Below are 15,654 nucleotides of genomic sequence, written 5' to 3'. Positions count from 1 at the left end.
TGTGTGTGTACACAACAGTGGTGGAAAGTAACAAAGTTAACCTCTTCACTCGAGTACCGTCAGTACAATTTCGAGGCACTTGTACTTCACCTAAGTATTGTACACAATATTTTAGAGAAAAATACTTGTTATAGGCCTACATTTATCTGACAGCTTGCTACTTTTTAAAAATATTTTTATTTTGAACACAAAACAACTGACTATAATCATTCAAAGTCTGGTATATTCAGTCCTGTGTCTTATGAGATGAAGGAAGTGATAAGCCTATAGTTATTAAATTGTATTGAATATGAACAATTCCTTAACTTATATCTTCTTCTGTGACTAAAATAAAATCATATTTTAGAGTTTATAGAGCAAACATCAAATTCATAAATTAAATTAAAGACCATTTTGTATAGTAATTGTTTTTTCTTCTTCATTTAATTGGTTATGTAGGCTACTTTCAATTCGATTTTCAAGGCATTCCTTTGACTTTACATAGTATTTGTACACTGTGTACTTCTACTTAGTCTCCATCCTCCTATGCTGACAGATGATATGTTTATGTACAGGATATATGTGTGCAGGGGTGACTTCAGGAAGTTCACTGAGACAGCCAGGAATGAAGCTGCTGTCAGTAATTTGAAGTTGACTCGGGTCAAAAGTGCAATTAGCGAGTACCGGGATTTCCCAAAGCCCCCGTCACTTCCGAAACCCGTAGTTTCTCTATACCCTCGTGAGCAATGATGAGGTAGTGTGGAAATTCAGAGTACCTTCATGGGACAGCTGCGCCTCCCCCCCAGCTGTTTCACTTGGAGGAAACTGGCCAGCGAGTGGACCGTCGTTGTTGATCACCTTCACTTTCAGTTAGAGGCGCTCTCCGGGTTGAAACGTCTCACTAATTTGGAGTTACCACTCGGCTCTTTTGCCCACGAAACCGTACACGATGTTTTTCTATCACATGTTTCTGGCTGTTTCTTTGATGACTTCTCTGCGCGACTTCCACGTTTCCAGCTGTGGTGAGTTTTCCGCTCGTGTCGCTGTCTGACATTTCAATGAACGGTTCGTTCTTCCTGTAGGACTCCGAGAAAAAAGTGATGCACCTTTAAGAGTGTTTAATAACGTAGTAATGTAGTGTGTGTAGTAGGTATTACAGGATTAAAAATATTTAATCAATACTGTATATCATTTATCACAAATGGGCCATTATTGTATTTTGAAATAATGTAATATCTATTGTTTATGAATTTCTTTGTACTCCACTTGTAGTGTAGATTTCATAATCCTGTTCACTATAGCCCATAGGCTGTTCAATATATTTTCTTGGCCCATTGTACAAACCACGTCTTTACTTAAATTCTTGATTATTATTGTAAACCTTGGTGCAACGTTCTCTGTACTTAAGTAAATGAAGAAAATTTGACATTGGAGCAAATTACCCGAACATGATGGAAACACCGTTGTAACACTTACTCACAGCTAGTACATCACAGTCAGTTGTAAAAGTTAATAACATGGTTTGAACTGTTAAAATCATTAGTAGCCTGAAACAATATAATCTAAAAATGTATTGATTGATTCTGTGGTTGTTTGGAAGTATACAAATATCAACACATATAGAGGAACAGGTCTAATGTTATTTTATATAGAAACACTATAGATAAATTGCATAAACTATACTTTTACAAAATACAAGTATTATATCATGTTTGATTTCATGTGGACATTGTGTGTACAGATGCTTTTTCTCATGTATAAAACCACAACATTTCATGTGTTTTCTCTGCAGATCCTAACTGTGCAGATAAGCCTAAATTCAATACATTCAGTCTGGTGGTGAAGTACGGTGACCCAACCTCTGTTAATTGCTCCGCATGTCAAAAGCCTAAGTTGGAGACACCTGAGGGAAATTATGACGTAGTCAACACCACGCTGTCATGGAAGGTGGACAACTTGACTGAATGGAATCCAAATATCATGTGCTATTATAACATTGGTGGTAAACAGTGTTCCACCACCCTGTCTGTAACTGTCTACCGTAAGTAAACTTACTGTTGAACTGAACTCACTTTGACTCTGACATCTTCTTGCTTACTTTGTGTGTCTCTTTCTACATATTTCATAGTCTTTTTCCACATCTCTCCAGAGCCTCCAGAAAATGTGTCCTTCAGCTTGGCAAACCACACCGGGCCGATGTTTGAGGGGAACCAGTACAGTCTGCAGTGTGACGTACAGAACGTAGCTCCTGTTGAAAAACTCAATGTGACCTTCTACAGAGGAGATAAAGCTCTGGCTCACTTCCAGTCCAATAAGGCAGGCCACAAACCAGAGAGTGACGTCTTCACTCTGAGCATCAACACCAGTAAAGAGGAGGATGGAGCCCATTACTGGTGTGAAGCCCGGCTGCTCCTGGGACCTGAAGGACCTCAGCCGCCTCCAGTGGTCAAGTCAGAAAAACTCACTGCAACCGTCTACTGTGAGTCTGATTACAACAAAATTCATACATACATTTACAACACACGTAAAAGTGCCCGTTTGGTTTTCATGTTAGCTCTTGTGCTTTGATAAAGGAAGTATTTTCATCTGTCTATTCAGTAAGTTAATCAGTATTTTTTTCACTGGATATGGATCACATGACTACATGTTTGTGAAAGAGGTTGCTCATGCTGACAAACCCACAGGTTAGGTTAGGTTAGGTAGTTACTTTATTAATCCCCGAGGGGACATTTTTTTTTCGCTACAGCAGCATACAGGAAGCAATAGATAATAATAGAATCATAGAAAGCAATAAAATAGCAGTAAAAATATAAAATATAAAATGCACAGTATATACAGTACAGTATATATATATCTATATATATTATATACAAACAACCAAGAAACACAGTCAACAGTGTTATTGTTGTGTGATGGATTTTGCCAGAGGTGAGTTATTGTACAGTCTAATTGCGGTCGGCAGGAATGATCTCCTGCATCGGTCCTTGTGACAGCGGAGCTGGAGGAGTTTATTGGATAAAGTGCTCCTCTGTCCCTGCAGCAGGTGGTGGAGAGGGTGGACAGGATTATCCATTATGGATAATAGTTTGTTCAGCGTCCTCCTCTCCACCACCTTTTCCAGACTGTCCAGTTTGTAGCCGATGATGGAGCCGGCCTTCTTAACCAGTTTGTTAAGTCTGTTGGTGTCACCGGCTCCAATGCTGCTCCCCCAGCAGACCACAGATAATTATTTCCCAACTCTGCAGTTCCCACAGTTTTACTGTTCTACTGCAGCAGGCGGATATCGTTTCAGTTCAAAATCTCCAAGTACCCTCTGTACACCATCTACTCATCACCAAACAGCAGACGAACAGAACTAGTAACTAGCTGGTGAACATAGTGGAGCATCTAGCAGCTAAAAAGCTGCACCACGTCTGCATCCCTGTCTTTGTAAAGACAGGGGAAAAAAAAAAAAATTGTTTGTCAGGTGGTCTGAAACAGGATTCCAGCACATCTGTCTAAAGGGTGATAATAATTGTGATTAAAGCCCAAATGAAAAAAGTATGTTGTTGTAGGTTTAAGTGTTGAAATATTACACTGTAAAAGTCCTGTTTTCAACTATAAAAGCAATTTTACAAATATTCAATGCAGTACTTTTTTTTTCTCGTATATCACTAATAATACAGTATTATTATAAAATTGGATTATATTTACTGATGCATTGAATTTAAGCAGCATTTGAATGTTAGTTTTCATCACGATATATTTTGTCACAGACCTGTTAACTTAACTTACTAGCAGGAAAAACAAACCCATTGCCAGCTTTTTCTGTTGCAGAAGACATTTCTTCTCTGAAATCTCAGGGTTTTTTTTTCAATGAAAGTGAAATGTCTTCTGCAGGAGCTTCAGTTACCTTTAACTGAGCACAAACAGTCAGTGGCTCAAGAATTGAAAATGCTGGTGAGAAAATCAGACCTCAGAAATGTAATACAGGGAGAAACAGTCGTAGCGAAAGTGAAAGTGCAGTGCAAAATCTATTTGGGAAAGTACTGTAGTGAAAGTTGTTAGGTACTTTCCACTTTCCACAGTGTGTCAGTGCTCTGTTTAAATTTCAAAATAGTTTCCATTTTCCTAAAATACCAAGTTCTGTTTCTTCCTCCTTCAATCGCTGCACAGACGGGCCTCAGCTGAAGATGCCAGCAAATCCAGAAGTGATCCAAATCACCGAAGGAGACTTTCTAAACCTGAGCTGCTTGGCCGTGGGAAACCCCAGCCCCTCATACAGCTGGACGCTCCCGTCAGATGTATCTCCCTCCTCCAATGTCAGCGTTCTCACCATCAACTCAGTAAACATTGAACATAAAGGACAGTATGTCTGTTACATCAGCAACAGCGTGAGGACGGTCACCGTGAACTTTACCGTGGATGTCCGAAGTGAGTTTTGTCTTCAGAAATATGATTGTTTGTGGAAAGTGATTTTCTGAAGAACATCCACAGTACTGAAGTTCACTGAGAATGTTTTCGTTTTCTGCGATTGTGTGACGATTAATATTGTCTGCTCTTTTTTTCTCTCCCCTCACCCAACTCTGCAGCCAACTACATCCCGTACATCATCGCCGTGGTCGTAATAGCTGTTGTTGTGGTTCTCGCTGCAGTCTTAATGGGATTAGTGCATTACCACAGACACAACCACATGGGACACTACAGCCTGAAGAACCGGCTACATCGTCCTGCACGGCACAATGCGGGGCTCATTTAGGAGCAACCCAGTGGGAAGTCATGAAACGGACTGCTTTGACATTAGCTGCAGAGTTTTTAGGTCATGAAGAAGCCTCTGAGTTAAAGGCTCCGACAATCAGATGCAACTTCTACAGTTTGATTCTGCTTCTCTCTCTCTCTCTCATTTGTCATTGCTCCACTATCTAATGACATAACATAACAAACAAAAACAAAAAAATGCAATTACATAAAGTTTATTCATAAAGTGCTTTTGGCATACAATGTTACAAAGTGCTTTACAAAAGCAAAAAAGGTTAGGGACCGCTGCTCTAGTGGACTGTTGGGTGCTTTGCAGCGATACTGGGTTCAAACAGAAGTAAGAAGGAGCCTCAGTTGGAGAGTATTTTCAACTGGTGATAGCAGGACTGTGTATTTAGGACTTGCTCATCACACTGGTGCCACAGTGTGTGACATACATTTTGGGATTTTAATGGCTTTGCATAAGAATAAAAAGACAAGTCCTCATAATTGGGTGATAATTTAGAAGTAACCTGAACGCATTTCAGAATTGTGCCTTTCTGATGCATTTTATAAGGAAAAAAATAAAATACCACAGTAAATGCCACTCAGGCACCTGGTTCCTTTGGGGCCTGGGTAGTGAGAGGCCTTGCTTTGGTTGGTAACCTCATTCTGGAGCTGAATCAGCTTATTGTTTCCAAACAACAAAAATATAAAATATCTCTAGCCTTATTACTGAATTTGTCACACAAAGAAGGTTCAATAGGTTTGTCAATAATGTGAGAAGTTTGTATTTTGTTGCCATTGGTTATATTTATATATTTGTATTTCAGTTACTCCGTTGGTTTTAGAACATTTTGCTAAAGGGACTACAGGTGAAAACAAGCTGCCTAACACCGACACATTTTCTGAAATGTTGGTGTGTGTTTGTCCAAATGGAAAAAAAACACAAACGCACACAAACATGCAGATACAAAACATTGCTGTTTCAAATACATTAGTGGATGTAGAGTGCGGACTGACAACATTTTAAGTGCTGTAAGTAACGTGAGACTCAAGAGTGACAGTTGACGATAAATAACAAAGTCTCTGTCCATGTAACAATCTTTCTGGCTTTATTAGCAATTTTTGAGTTTAAAGTAAATTACAAATAAGTACAATTTAAAAAAAAAATTTGAACCACCCATTTGGCCATTTGCTTGAAAAAGTAGGAAACTAAATTCATGTCAACAAATCAATATTTTGTGGAGTTCTTTTGGCCAAACGAGGCCTAAAGGCATGGTGTAGCTGCTGTGGAGGTGAATATGCTGTTTTAGTGCGTCCTGCTGTTCCGTTTCGGTTGTGTTTGTGCACAAGAACCCTTTAACTGTATTTAGTGATCCACTGTTTTTATGAAGCTTAATATTCACGGGTGACAGCCTTCACACTGAACTTCACAGCTGCATGTGAAGCCACTGAGAACTTTATAGAGACTTTTTTTTTTTTTTATAAACCACAGCTACAGTTGTGGCTGAGCAACAGTTCTCATGTGCATGTATTTGTTGTGTATTTGTGTGTCCATATTGTGGTGCTACATGAGAAAGAGGAACTCTACAAGCAAAAACTTTACATACATAATGAACTGCACGCTGGATATTCAGTAAGAAAATAAAAGCTTTTATGACTAATGAGTTTTAAAGCATATATATAAAAATATGCCTCTCAACCTTTTCCATTGAGTCTCCCATGTAAGAATCTGACCTCACTTCACTACAAATAATCGTTTGTCAGAAATGCTCACTAAAGTGAAAAACCTCAGCGCTACAAACCCCAAAAGTAATTATAGAACAGGAAATAGTAATGACCAGTTTCCTGTTTACGAGATTCCTCAAAGCCAGATGAACTTCTTCAGAGCTCTTGTGACTTTTTAATGTCGGAGGACTTTTTGTGAAACTCCGTTTTAGAGATAGTATTGTCAGGGGGAGTGAGAAAATACATTCCAAGAAATGTTTCACTCCTCTTCCTCCCTTTACAGGAAAAATACTGTGGATGATGAAAATAGATAAACTATTGATGTATTCCTGTCATTCCTGATGAAATCCAAATATCAGCACTGACATCCAGCCACTTTTCATTCACTGTGGGCTTTGCAATAGATCTGTCTTAACCCTGTCAGACCCAGTGGAAAGCCTGCATCATGTGCAGTGTTTAAATTAAGCTGTTTGTAGTTTTGGTCCTTAAAGATTGCACTGAATAAATCCCCTCTCTTATTTATTGGTTATTATGTTTTTTTGTACATAATTTACATAGTGGTTGTTGACCCCATTGAGGTCAGAAAGAATAGTTACACGATTTCATTAGAGTAAAACCTCAGTAAATATAACTTAAATATGTATGTAAATCTTTTCCTCAGTTGTCGCCCTTTTTGTTTTTAAGCTATGAAGCTAATACTCACTAAATCCTTGACAGATGTCGCTGATTAGTTGTTTTACAGCAATACATCCTTTTGTGAAGTTAATAAAATACTTTAAAGGCGCTGGCAAATAAAAGAAAAAGGAACCCCGAATTTGCAACTAAAAGGAAACAATAGCTTCCTCTTTTTTGGAAGCTATCACAATCTTGTGTGCAGCGTGATCATAAGAGCCCCACTCCTCTCCCCCCTCCGCTCCCCCCCCCACACACACACACTCACAGCAAAAAAAGAGAAATAAAACCTGAGAACTTTCCGAGAGGAAACACTTGACATCTGACCTGGAACTCTTGCTCAGTATGTTTTTATAGTGACAACAATTAATGTGTGTAATCGTGAACGTGTAGCGTGTTCAAACATATGATTTTTCATACCTTTGATGTCCTTTGTGCACTCAGTTTTAATTCTCCTTGGAGCTGCATGAGATCACAACAACTTACACTAAAGGATATAAACAGTGACACAGTGGTCCAAATGAAGTAGCGTCATAATAACATCAAACATCTACTAAAAGTGAACCAGCAGCCATTCTAATGTTTTCAGGATAATACAAATAATGTGTTTTTGTTAAAGAGATAGCCAAAAGGCTTTTGTTAAATATAGATAAATAGCCTGTATGGATAGTCAAGTCATTAAGTTCATAGTTGATAGGAAACATAACATAAGTCAAATCAATCGACAAAAGAAGACACAAATGCTGGGAAAGTAAAATTGCATTGGCATTACAAAGGTCGCCTATGTTTATAATACGGTAGGCTACACTTTTTTTTTATATACGTTGACAAGTTAAAACAATTGATTTTGTCAAGTAAATACATTTTTTTACACGATGCTCATGCGTCAGTGTAATAACAGGAATAAATTGCAGAAAAAGTAAAAAAACAAAAAAAAAAAACATTGATCATTTTATTATCATTAACGTTTTGTTCCATAGATTTACAGTTACTTTGTGTTTGTCGTATTTAGGTGGACGTTTTTCGTTTTACAGTCAAAACATAAACAAAAACATTCCCTGATGACGTGTATAGACTGACTTCACGGTGCCGCGGTGTTGCTGTTGGGAATTGGTTTACTCTAAACGGCTTGCTGCTGCCTGACTCGCTAAGAAGATTGTAAAAAAAAAAAAAAAAAAAAAACTATTATTATTTTTGCTCACTTTGCTGATGTCCTGTCGGTTTGTCTGAACAGCCTCACGGCGGAGAAGTCGGAGGAAATGAGCACCGGAGCGGGCATCGACTACAGCGGCTGGGACCACGTCTACGTGTCGGACGATGAAGACGTCACCGATCCGCAGGTGGACACGCCGAGTTTATTCAGACTCAGACACCGGGTCAGCTGTGAAACTTGTGCTAGTTTTGGAGTCGTGTACCTGGTTAGTTTTACCAGTAGAAGTGACTTTTAGTACGAACCGAAAACCAGAGATGTCGCCAGAGTGTTTGGGTGTTGCACTGAAATCTGGCGAGATTTTAAGACCAGAAAAACTCAGGTCTGTTACTTGTGCAAGAAACCAGTGCAACATTGTAAAAATACACCACTAGAAGTAAAATAACTGCATTCAAAAGATAACATAGGTAAAAAAAAAAAGAAAAAAAAGACTAAACCATCATCAGCTAAATGTACTTGGACTTGTAATGCAGTGAAATGTCCCCTGTAATATTTTGGTTTCTAAACTTCTTATACATGAAATTCGTAGATATCCGAAACAACAAGGAGCAAAACACAAGTTATAAAGACAAATACAAGAAGGAAGATGGAGGTTGAAGGGACAAACAACTTTTAAAAACAACTCAAATATTACAAAAGTCACAAGGAAGCAAAGGGAAATACTAGAAAATGATTGAAAGGTTGATCAAATGTTGATGGTCTATTTTTGTGGCTATTATTAATACATGTGACTAGATTTAAACCAAATAAAGTTTGTGACCCTGCTTGCACCTGCGGGTCTTCAGTTTTTGTAACTTTGACCTCAGCGAACGTGTAACACCTGGTTGTCTTTTGTTCTTCTTCTTTTTTTTTTTTTTTTAAAAGTCAAACACTGACTGGTAAACTGGCTTTAGTTCAGTTTTAGTTAACCGCAGATATATTTGTATTGATGTATTATGTTGTCCAACTAGTAAAAAAAATGCAGTGCAAAATGTCAAAGATATGTTTGAGATAAAACGTTAAAGTTGACAAGTAAATCTTAACTCCCAGTCGAGCTTTTTCTGGAGCTTTCAGCCACAACAAATGGTGTCCTCTGTACTTTTCCAGACCTTTCTACAGCATCTCACAGCCTTCATCATGACCCCCATCTACTGATGAAGCATGTGCGTTGCAGTTGAAAGCTCTGGAAGAAGTTAGTACGAGGGATTTAAATTGAGCTTATTTTGTCAAAATGTTGGAGGCATTTAATAATTGGTGCCTCGGATATCAGTTAGATGTTTATCTGTGAAATTGGTCACAGCTCTTCAACAAACCATTTTAAGTTCAGCGTCATCATCAAAAATGTTTGGATATGTTAAGTAGTTGTAAAAAAATTATATGTTGGCCTGTAAGTGACCGTCCAATTTTCATCTAACTTTCAAATATGCATCGATGTGAACGTAAAAAAAAAAATCATCTGTAGCAGTCGGGCTCTAGAAATAAAAGCCTTCGCCAATGTTACTTTGTTTCGGGGGCAAATCATTGAGTGAAAAAGTTAATAGAAATAAGCTGAATGAAGTGTGTGACGGTTGCTACAGTAACTCCAAATGTGAAGCTCTGTTTGTTGCCTCCTGATCTGGGTAATAAGCTACCTTGCTGTCACGTGATTTGATAGTAAAAGATCTAGAGTGACTCATCGTCTCCTGCATTCCCCTGGTTTCTCCGGTCTAGTTTCTCTCATGTGTTTCCCTGTAACTTGCCATGATGGGGGGGGGGGGGGGGGGAATGTTGATACTGTTATAGATGTTTTTTTGATTTTGTGAATATACAAATTTAGCCTACTGTGTTTTGAAAGATTTTATTGGGGGAAAAAAACTATTCATACACTTTTTGTGCATCACTGTAGCCAATCAAAACCCATTATAATTTATGTTTACGTTATATTTTTCTTCCACATTGGACACTGATTTTTTTCAAATAAATAAAATGCAGCTTTTAGATATTTATTTCTGTCTCATGCACACTGTTTTTAGCTTTGTTGTTGTTTCAAGAAGCATCTCCTCCCTCCCTGATGTCCTCACCTCTTTCTTCTCCACATCACTCCATGTTTTGAACTACCACCATCTCTGCCTCGTGTTTCCTTCTCATATATCTCTTTGTCTCTTTGCTCCGATCCTTTCTGGCCTGCCGCAACAGTCCCGGCTGGAGAGGATGGCTGAGTTTCAGCAGAGGGGCGAAGATCTGGGAAATAACTTTGCAGAATACAATAAGCTCCTAGAGGAAGCCCAGACACGACTTAAAGACCTGGAAGAAGGAAGCGTGGAGGGAGAGGAAGATGAGAGAGAAGCTGAGCTGAAGAAAGTCCAGGCCGAGGTGAAAAAACTGAAGAAAGATAAAAAGTTATTTGAGAAAATGATGGATGAATACCAGTGAGAAGAAAAGAAACTCCCCTGGAACGGAGATACCATCAGCAAAGAAGGTTTCAGGAAGGTGACACATGGCCTCCAGATCACAAAGTTTGATGTGACGTGTCGGTTTCCTGATTTTCCGCTTTTTTTATCTTGTTTACCAGAGTGTTCTCAACATCAAGCCTGAAACTAAGGAGGAAAAGGTGGAGAAGCACAAGAGCTTTGTGGAGAAGTATGCAAAGGAAGTCAAACACTTTGGTATGCTTTAGTTTTCCTCAACTGAGTGTCGTTGTTGTGTTTGTGTTATTTCATGCTCCCTCACATTGTCCATTCCCACCCTTCCTCCTGCTCTGTTCATTGTCATTCTCAACCCTTTTAGTTTTCATGTTATGTGGACAGACATTATGTGCCGTTATTTTAGTATCTACTAAGTGCTCCAAGATATTGGAAGGAACATTTTAAGGGCTATTTTCAAAATAACTTATTCACTTTTCCCCACAACTCATTATATAGACAAGTCTGTGTTCATTGGGTGAAATAACCAAATTCAAAAGTTAGCTTTGGACACTTTTTTCATTACAGTCACTTAAATGTATGATGGTAGTTGTGTAGCTGTAGTTGTGGAATAGTTGAGTCTATACAGGTGGGTTTGGACAACACGTCAAAGTGGGAAGCGCACTATGACGTGAACAGTGTGATGTATGCCAAGTTATTTGAAGTGATTTATTATTGCACATCCACAAAGTCAGGGGACTCAAAACTATGGAGCGATAGGAGTGCCATAGTAAAGAACAAATCTGTAAAAGAGTAAGGAAATGAATGTCAAAATATCAAGGGGAATAAATTAACGAATAAATGCACAAATTTGGCAATAATAAAGACAAATAATAAAGTTTAAGGAGCAATACTCTTTTAAACATTAAGAAGGGAACAAGTTTTGTCACGCAGCACCTGCGTTCTTACGATTGTAGCCAGTTCAGCATATCTGTCTACTGGAGAGTTTAGGTTTCCTTCAAATAAGCCCTTTAAAGGTATCAAGAAGCTTTAAATTTATTTTAGTTATGACTAAAATATTCTTTAGATCCTGCTGTAGCCAGAAATATTACTAGATTTTAGATTTTTTTTTTTAGCAAAAATTATATTATTGTCCATCCATTGTCTGCTACTTATCCAAGTAATACTGTTAAATGATTAATCAGTGATTGGAATTCTAGGTGTTACTATTCCTGCTGGTTTTCATCAATATTTTTACTTCTGCCAGTATGACTGTGAAACATTAAACTTCCTTCTGTGTTGTTTTCATAAATTGTTAAAAACTCTGTGGACCTTGCAAAAACGGTCAGTGTCAGAAGATACAACCCGCTCCAGTTTGGAAGCAGCTTTATCCTCGATGTAACTGTTCACCAGGGATGTTGCGGCGTTGGGACGACAGTCAGAAGTATCTATCAGACAACCCACGTCTGGTGTGCGAAGAGACGGCTAACTGCCTTGTTGTCATCTGCATTGACTTTGAGATAGATGAGGTGAGTGCTGTGGGAGGACTGAATGTGCATCTTCAGAATAAAAAGCCTTGTAAGGTCTTCTGAGCCTCGTCAATTCTCCATGTTCTCGTAGAAACATGCCCTCATGGATCAGGTGGCCCATCAGGCCATCGTCACGCAGTTCATCTTGGATTTGGCTCGGACACTGAAGGTCGACCCCAGAGGCTGCTTCAGACAGTTCTTCTCAAAGATCAAGGTCTGTAGCTACTAAAACACACTATGCTGTGGAGTAACTTTGCATCGGGGAAAGTTATGTCTGTTTATGTGTGTCTTCGTGTGCATGTCAGGCTGCAGATGAGCCTTACCAAGATGCATTCGACCATGAGCTGGAGCTGCTGAAGGAACGAGTTCGCAGCTGTGCACAGACTCGTATAGAGAACGAGATGAAGGAGCTGGAGGAAGAGGAGAAGCAGGAAAGACTGGGCCCAGGTGGTTTAGACCCTGTAGAGGTCTATGAATCACTACCAAAGGTAAAACATTCACACACACACACACACACACTTGTAAGAATTTCAGAATGGTGATTTTTTTTTTTTTTTAGGCATCAACTGGTATGATGAACGCCCTGTTTTTGGAGTGAATGTCACTATAATAATGCGGCTTCAAATGTTCAAAACAGCAAGGAACATGCTGAAACAGATTATGGAGTCATGTGAAGTAATGTCAGACATTAGCTTGTAACCTTTGTGGTATTGCACTTTAAGGCACTTCTGTTACCCTATCAGGAGACTACGTCCATTTTTCTATTAGGTCTGTAGTGATTGATAATTTCAGAAAACTTTCTTGAGATAGGTGAAAGTTGATATGTCTAATGTTAAATTTACAAGATTACGACTTATAATGAAGAATTGATAAGAGACATCATTATACCAACTAAATGACGTTTGTTCTGATTCAAAATTTTTGAAAAGGGTGTAATAACTTCTATCTCTACTTTAGATTATATTTAGATTATATTCGGAACCACAGTGAACGTATTTCAGCTTCATCTTGAAGAAGTTAGGAGACCATTTTCTTTACTTGCTTTACTTTACTCACTTCTTTACTTGCTCTGTATTTCAGTGTAGCAAATCCTGATTGATCCAACAAAGTCTGCATCAGACGCTACCTTGTTCTATCCTGGTAATTAACTTTGCATGGTTAGAAAGTGTGAGCTTATCACTCTCAATGTGGGTGTTTAGTATGAATTCAGTTTGGCTGGATTTCATGTAGCCTCACACTGCAGCTAAAAAAGCGGCCGTTCCGTCGGTCTGCGTCCCCCGGGGCTGTGAGAGAACATTACATCCAGTTTACACAACACTTCAAATTCAGCACTTTGTTTTGCTGCACTGACTGAAGCTACAAGCCAGAAAAACAAAACTGCAGATCGTCCCATAAACGCTATCATTATCCACCTGGCTGCAAGCCTTTATCATCATTTTCCCAGTATTCGAAACAACACATGATACAGGCTTTATTTACTGTGTTTGCTTAACTCTTCTTTAAATAGGTGTTTCTTTCTTTGTTTTTTTGTTTTTTAGAGTTCACGCCGTGTCGAATGTGTTTTATGTTAATATTATGCAATAGCTTTAAACCTAAAGGGACATACAATATAGATCATACTGTTTCCGTAAGGTAAAAGTCAGTTTTATTTATTCAGTTCATTTTATGGATAATTGAAGTGTTGTTTGTTGGACGGTTTGGCCGTAAACATTTCATGTGTTGGTTTTCTTACTGGGAACCAAGAATATTTTAAGGAGGGTTTCATCCTGCTGGTTCAGTATAGAGAGGCCCGACATATGAAAGTGTTCAGCCTTTGTTTTTAAATCACGCAGCTTTCAACATTCATCCTGTCCCTGATAACCTCTTCGGATAAATTTCCACTTTAAAGTCACAAAGTATTGTTTTAGGTCTCCTCTGGAGGACCTTGAGTTTGTTGTTTTAGCTCAGACATGTTGTTCCAACCGCCCTCAAGTTTTTTTTTACTTCATTCGTCTCTGACCTGCAGATATCTGAGGAAATCTTTCTCTTCAAGGCTGAAATGTGTTTAAAACTTTCCTCTGCACTTAATGACCTGTTTAAAAACTAACTTTGACAGCTGTGGAATCTATGCATTTCCCCCCCCCCCCCCGAATCACTGTGTTAGTGTTTGCGAAGTCTATTGACGTGAACTGTATCGCTATTTGGATAATGAGGGAAGTCAATGCAAGTCAGCAGAACGGACTCCACCAGTCAGGCATGAGCTCTCTGTGTAAAGTAAATAGCATCACGCTAAGTTTCGTAATAAGTCTAAAAGTTTCAGTTAATTTTTCAGTGGAAGTCATTTGTACAATAGACAAAAAAAATGAACTTAATTTAATTGGAGAAATATCAGTTAGAGGGATTATATGATGACATTTTAAACATGACCAAACAGTTTTTCCCCATTGACTCTCAGATTCAGGGCCAACATCAACAAGCTCTTGTCAGTTCAGTAGGTTTGTAGGTAGGTAGGTCGTTACTTTATTAATCCCCAAGGGGAATTTTTTTTTTTTTTCGCTACAGCAGCATACAGGAAGCAATAAGATAATATAGAATAATAAAAAGCAATAAAATAGCAGTAAAAAAAAATATAAAATATAAATGCACAGTATATACAGTACAGTATATATCTATATATATTATATACAAACAACCAAGAAACACAGACAACAGTGTTATTGTTGTGTGATGGATTTTGCCAGAGGTGAGTTATTGTACAGTCTTATTGCAGTGGGCAGGAATGATCTCCTGTATCTGTCCTTGTGACAGCGGAGCTGGAGGAGTCTTTTAGAGAACGTCCTCCTCTGTCCCTGCAGCAGGTGGTGGAGAGGGTGGACAGGATTATCCATTATGGATAATAGTTTGTTCAGCGTCCTCCTCTCCACCACATTTTCCAGGCTGTCCAGTTTGCAGCCGATGATGGAGCCGGCCTTCTTAACCAGTTTGTTAAGTCCGTTGGTGTCGCCGGCTCCAATGCTGCTCCCCCAGCAGACCACAGCGAAGTTGCACCGTGTCAGAGCTTTGACAGCTTGTGTCTCGTAGAAAATACAGAGGAGCTTTGATGAGAAGAACATCCAGAAGCTGCAGGAAGCTATGGACAAGCTGCATCCTGAGGTGAGTGTGTTCTCCCTCTGAAATATTCATTTCTGACCAATTGGCACCAAAATCTGTCTGTTCATTCATTCCGTCCTGAACCGCTGTCGCTGTGTTTCTCTCTACAGGAAGGAAAATACCACCTGCACAGGTGCATTGCCTCTGGATTATGGGTCCCCGATTATGGAGAGGCCGCTGATGAAGAGGATGAAGAGGAAGATTATTCAGTTGTATAGATATGTATAGATTTGTCCTACCTACATTATCACTTCAAACATGTTAGAGGCCCAATTTATTTCCTACAAAGGACAAAAATGTATCTGGATGGAGGGCCAAAGATAAATGT

The 15,654-nt window shown here is 38.8% G+C and overlaps 2 protein-coding genes across 2 annotated transcripts; both read left to right on the top strand.

Annotated features, from left to right (window-relative positions):
- Positions 1 to 820: 820 nt before the first annotated feature.
- LOC138615795 (carcinoembryonic antigen-related cell adhesion molecule 20-like) lies at positions 821 to 6,948 on the top strand. The gene is made up of 5 exons (XM_069689623.1): positions 821 to 1,001; positions 1,772 to 2,020; positions 2,129 to 2,458; positions 4,135 to 4,392; positions 4,551 to 6,948. The coding sequence occupies exons 1-5, from the start codon at positions 929 to 931 to the stop codon at positions 4,715 to 4,717; spliced, it is 1,077 nt and encodes a 358-aa protein (XP_069545724.1). The 5' UTR covers positions 821 to 928; the 3' UTR covers positions 4,718 to 6,948.
- Positions 6,949 to 8,180: 1,232 nt separating this feature from the next.
- cdc37 (cell division cycle 37 homolog (S. cerevisiae)) lies at positions 8,181 to 15,544 on the top strand. Its single transcript, XM_069689439.1, is given in 8 exon segments — positions 8,181 to 8,474; positions 10,463 to 10,756; positions 10,839 to 10,932; positions 12,082 to 12,197; positions 12,289 to 12,411; positions 12,503 to 12,685; positions 15,258 to 15,329; positions 15,437 to 15,544. Coding segments are annotated over 8 exon segments (1,107 nt in total). The 5' UTR covers positions 8,181 to 8,357.
- Positions 15,545 to 15,654: the final 110 nt, after the last annotated feature.

The sequence above is a fragment of the Brachyistius frenatus genome, unplaced genomic scaffold (genome assembly GCF_029030835.1).
Source record: "Brachyistius frenatus isolate BFR_SWC_R1_liver_20210118 unplaced genomic scaffold, ASM2903083v1 Contig_7, whole genome shotgun sequence".
NCBI lineage: Eukaryota > Metazoa > Chordata > Actinopteri > Embiotocidae > Brachyistius > Brachyistius frenatus.
Note: the sequence above shows the minus strand (reverse complement) of the source record. Positions and strands in the feature narration are given on the sequence as shown.

Bases quoted from the DNA above. Each gene is read 5' to 3' on its own strand.
- LOC138615795 (XM_069689623.1), top strand. From the start codon at position 929: ATGTTTTTCTATCACATGTTTCTGGCTGTTTCTTTGATGACTTCTCTG. The intron at 1,002-1,771 runs GTGAGTTTTCCG...TTTTCTCTGCAG, and splicing joins CTTCCACGTTTCCAGCTGTG to ATCCTAACTGTGCAGATAAG. The intron at 2,021-2,128 runs GTAAGTAAACTT...ACATCTCTCCAG, and splicing joins CCTGTCTGTAACTGTCTACC to AGCCTCCAGAAAATGTGTCC.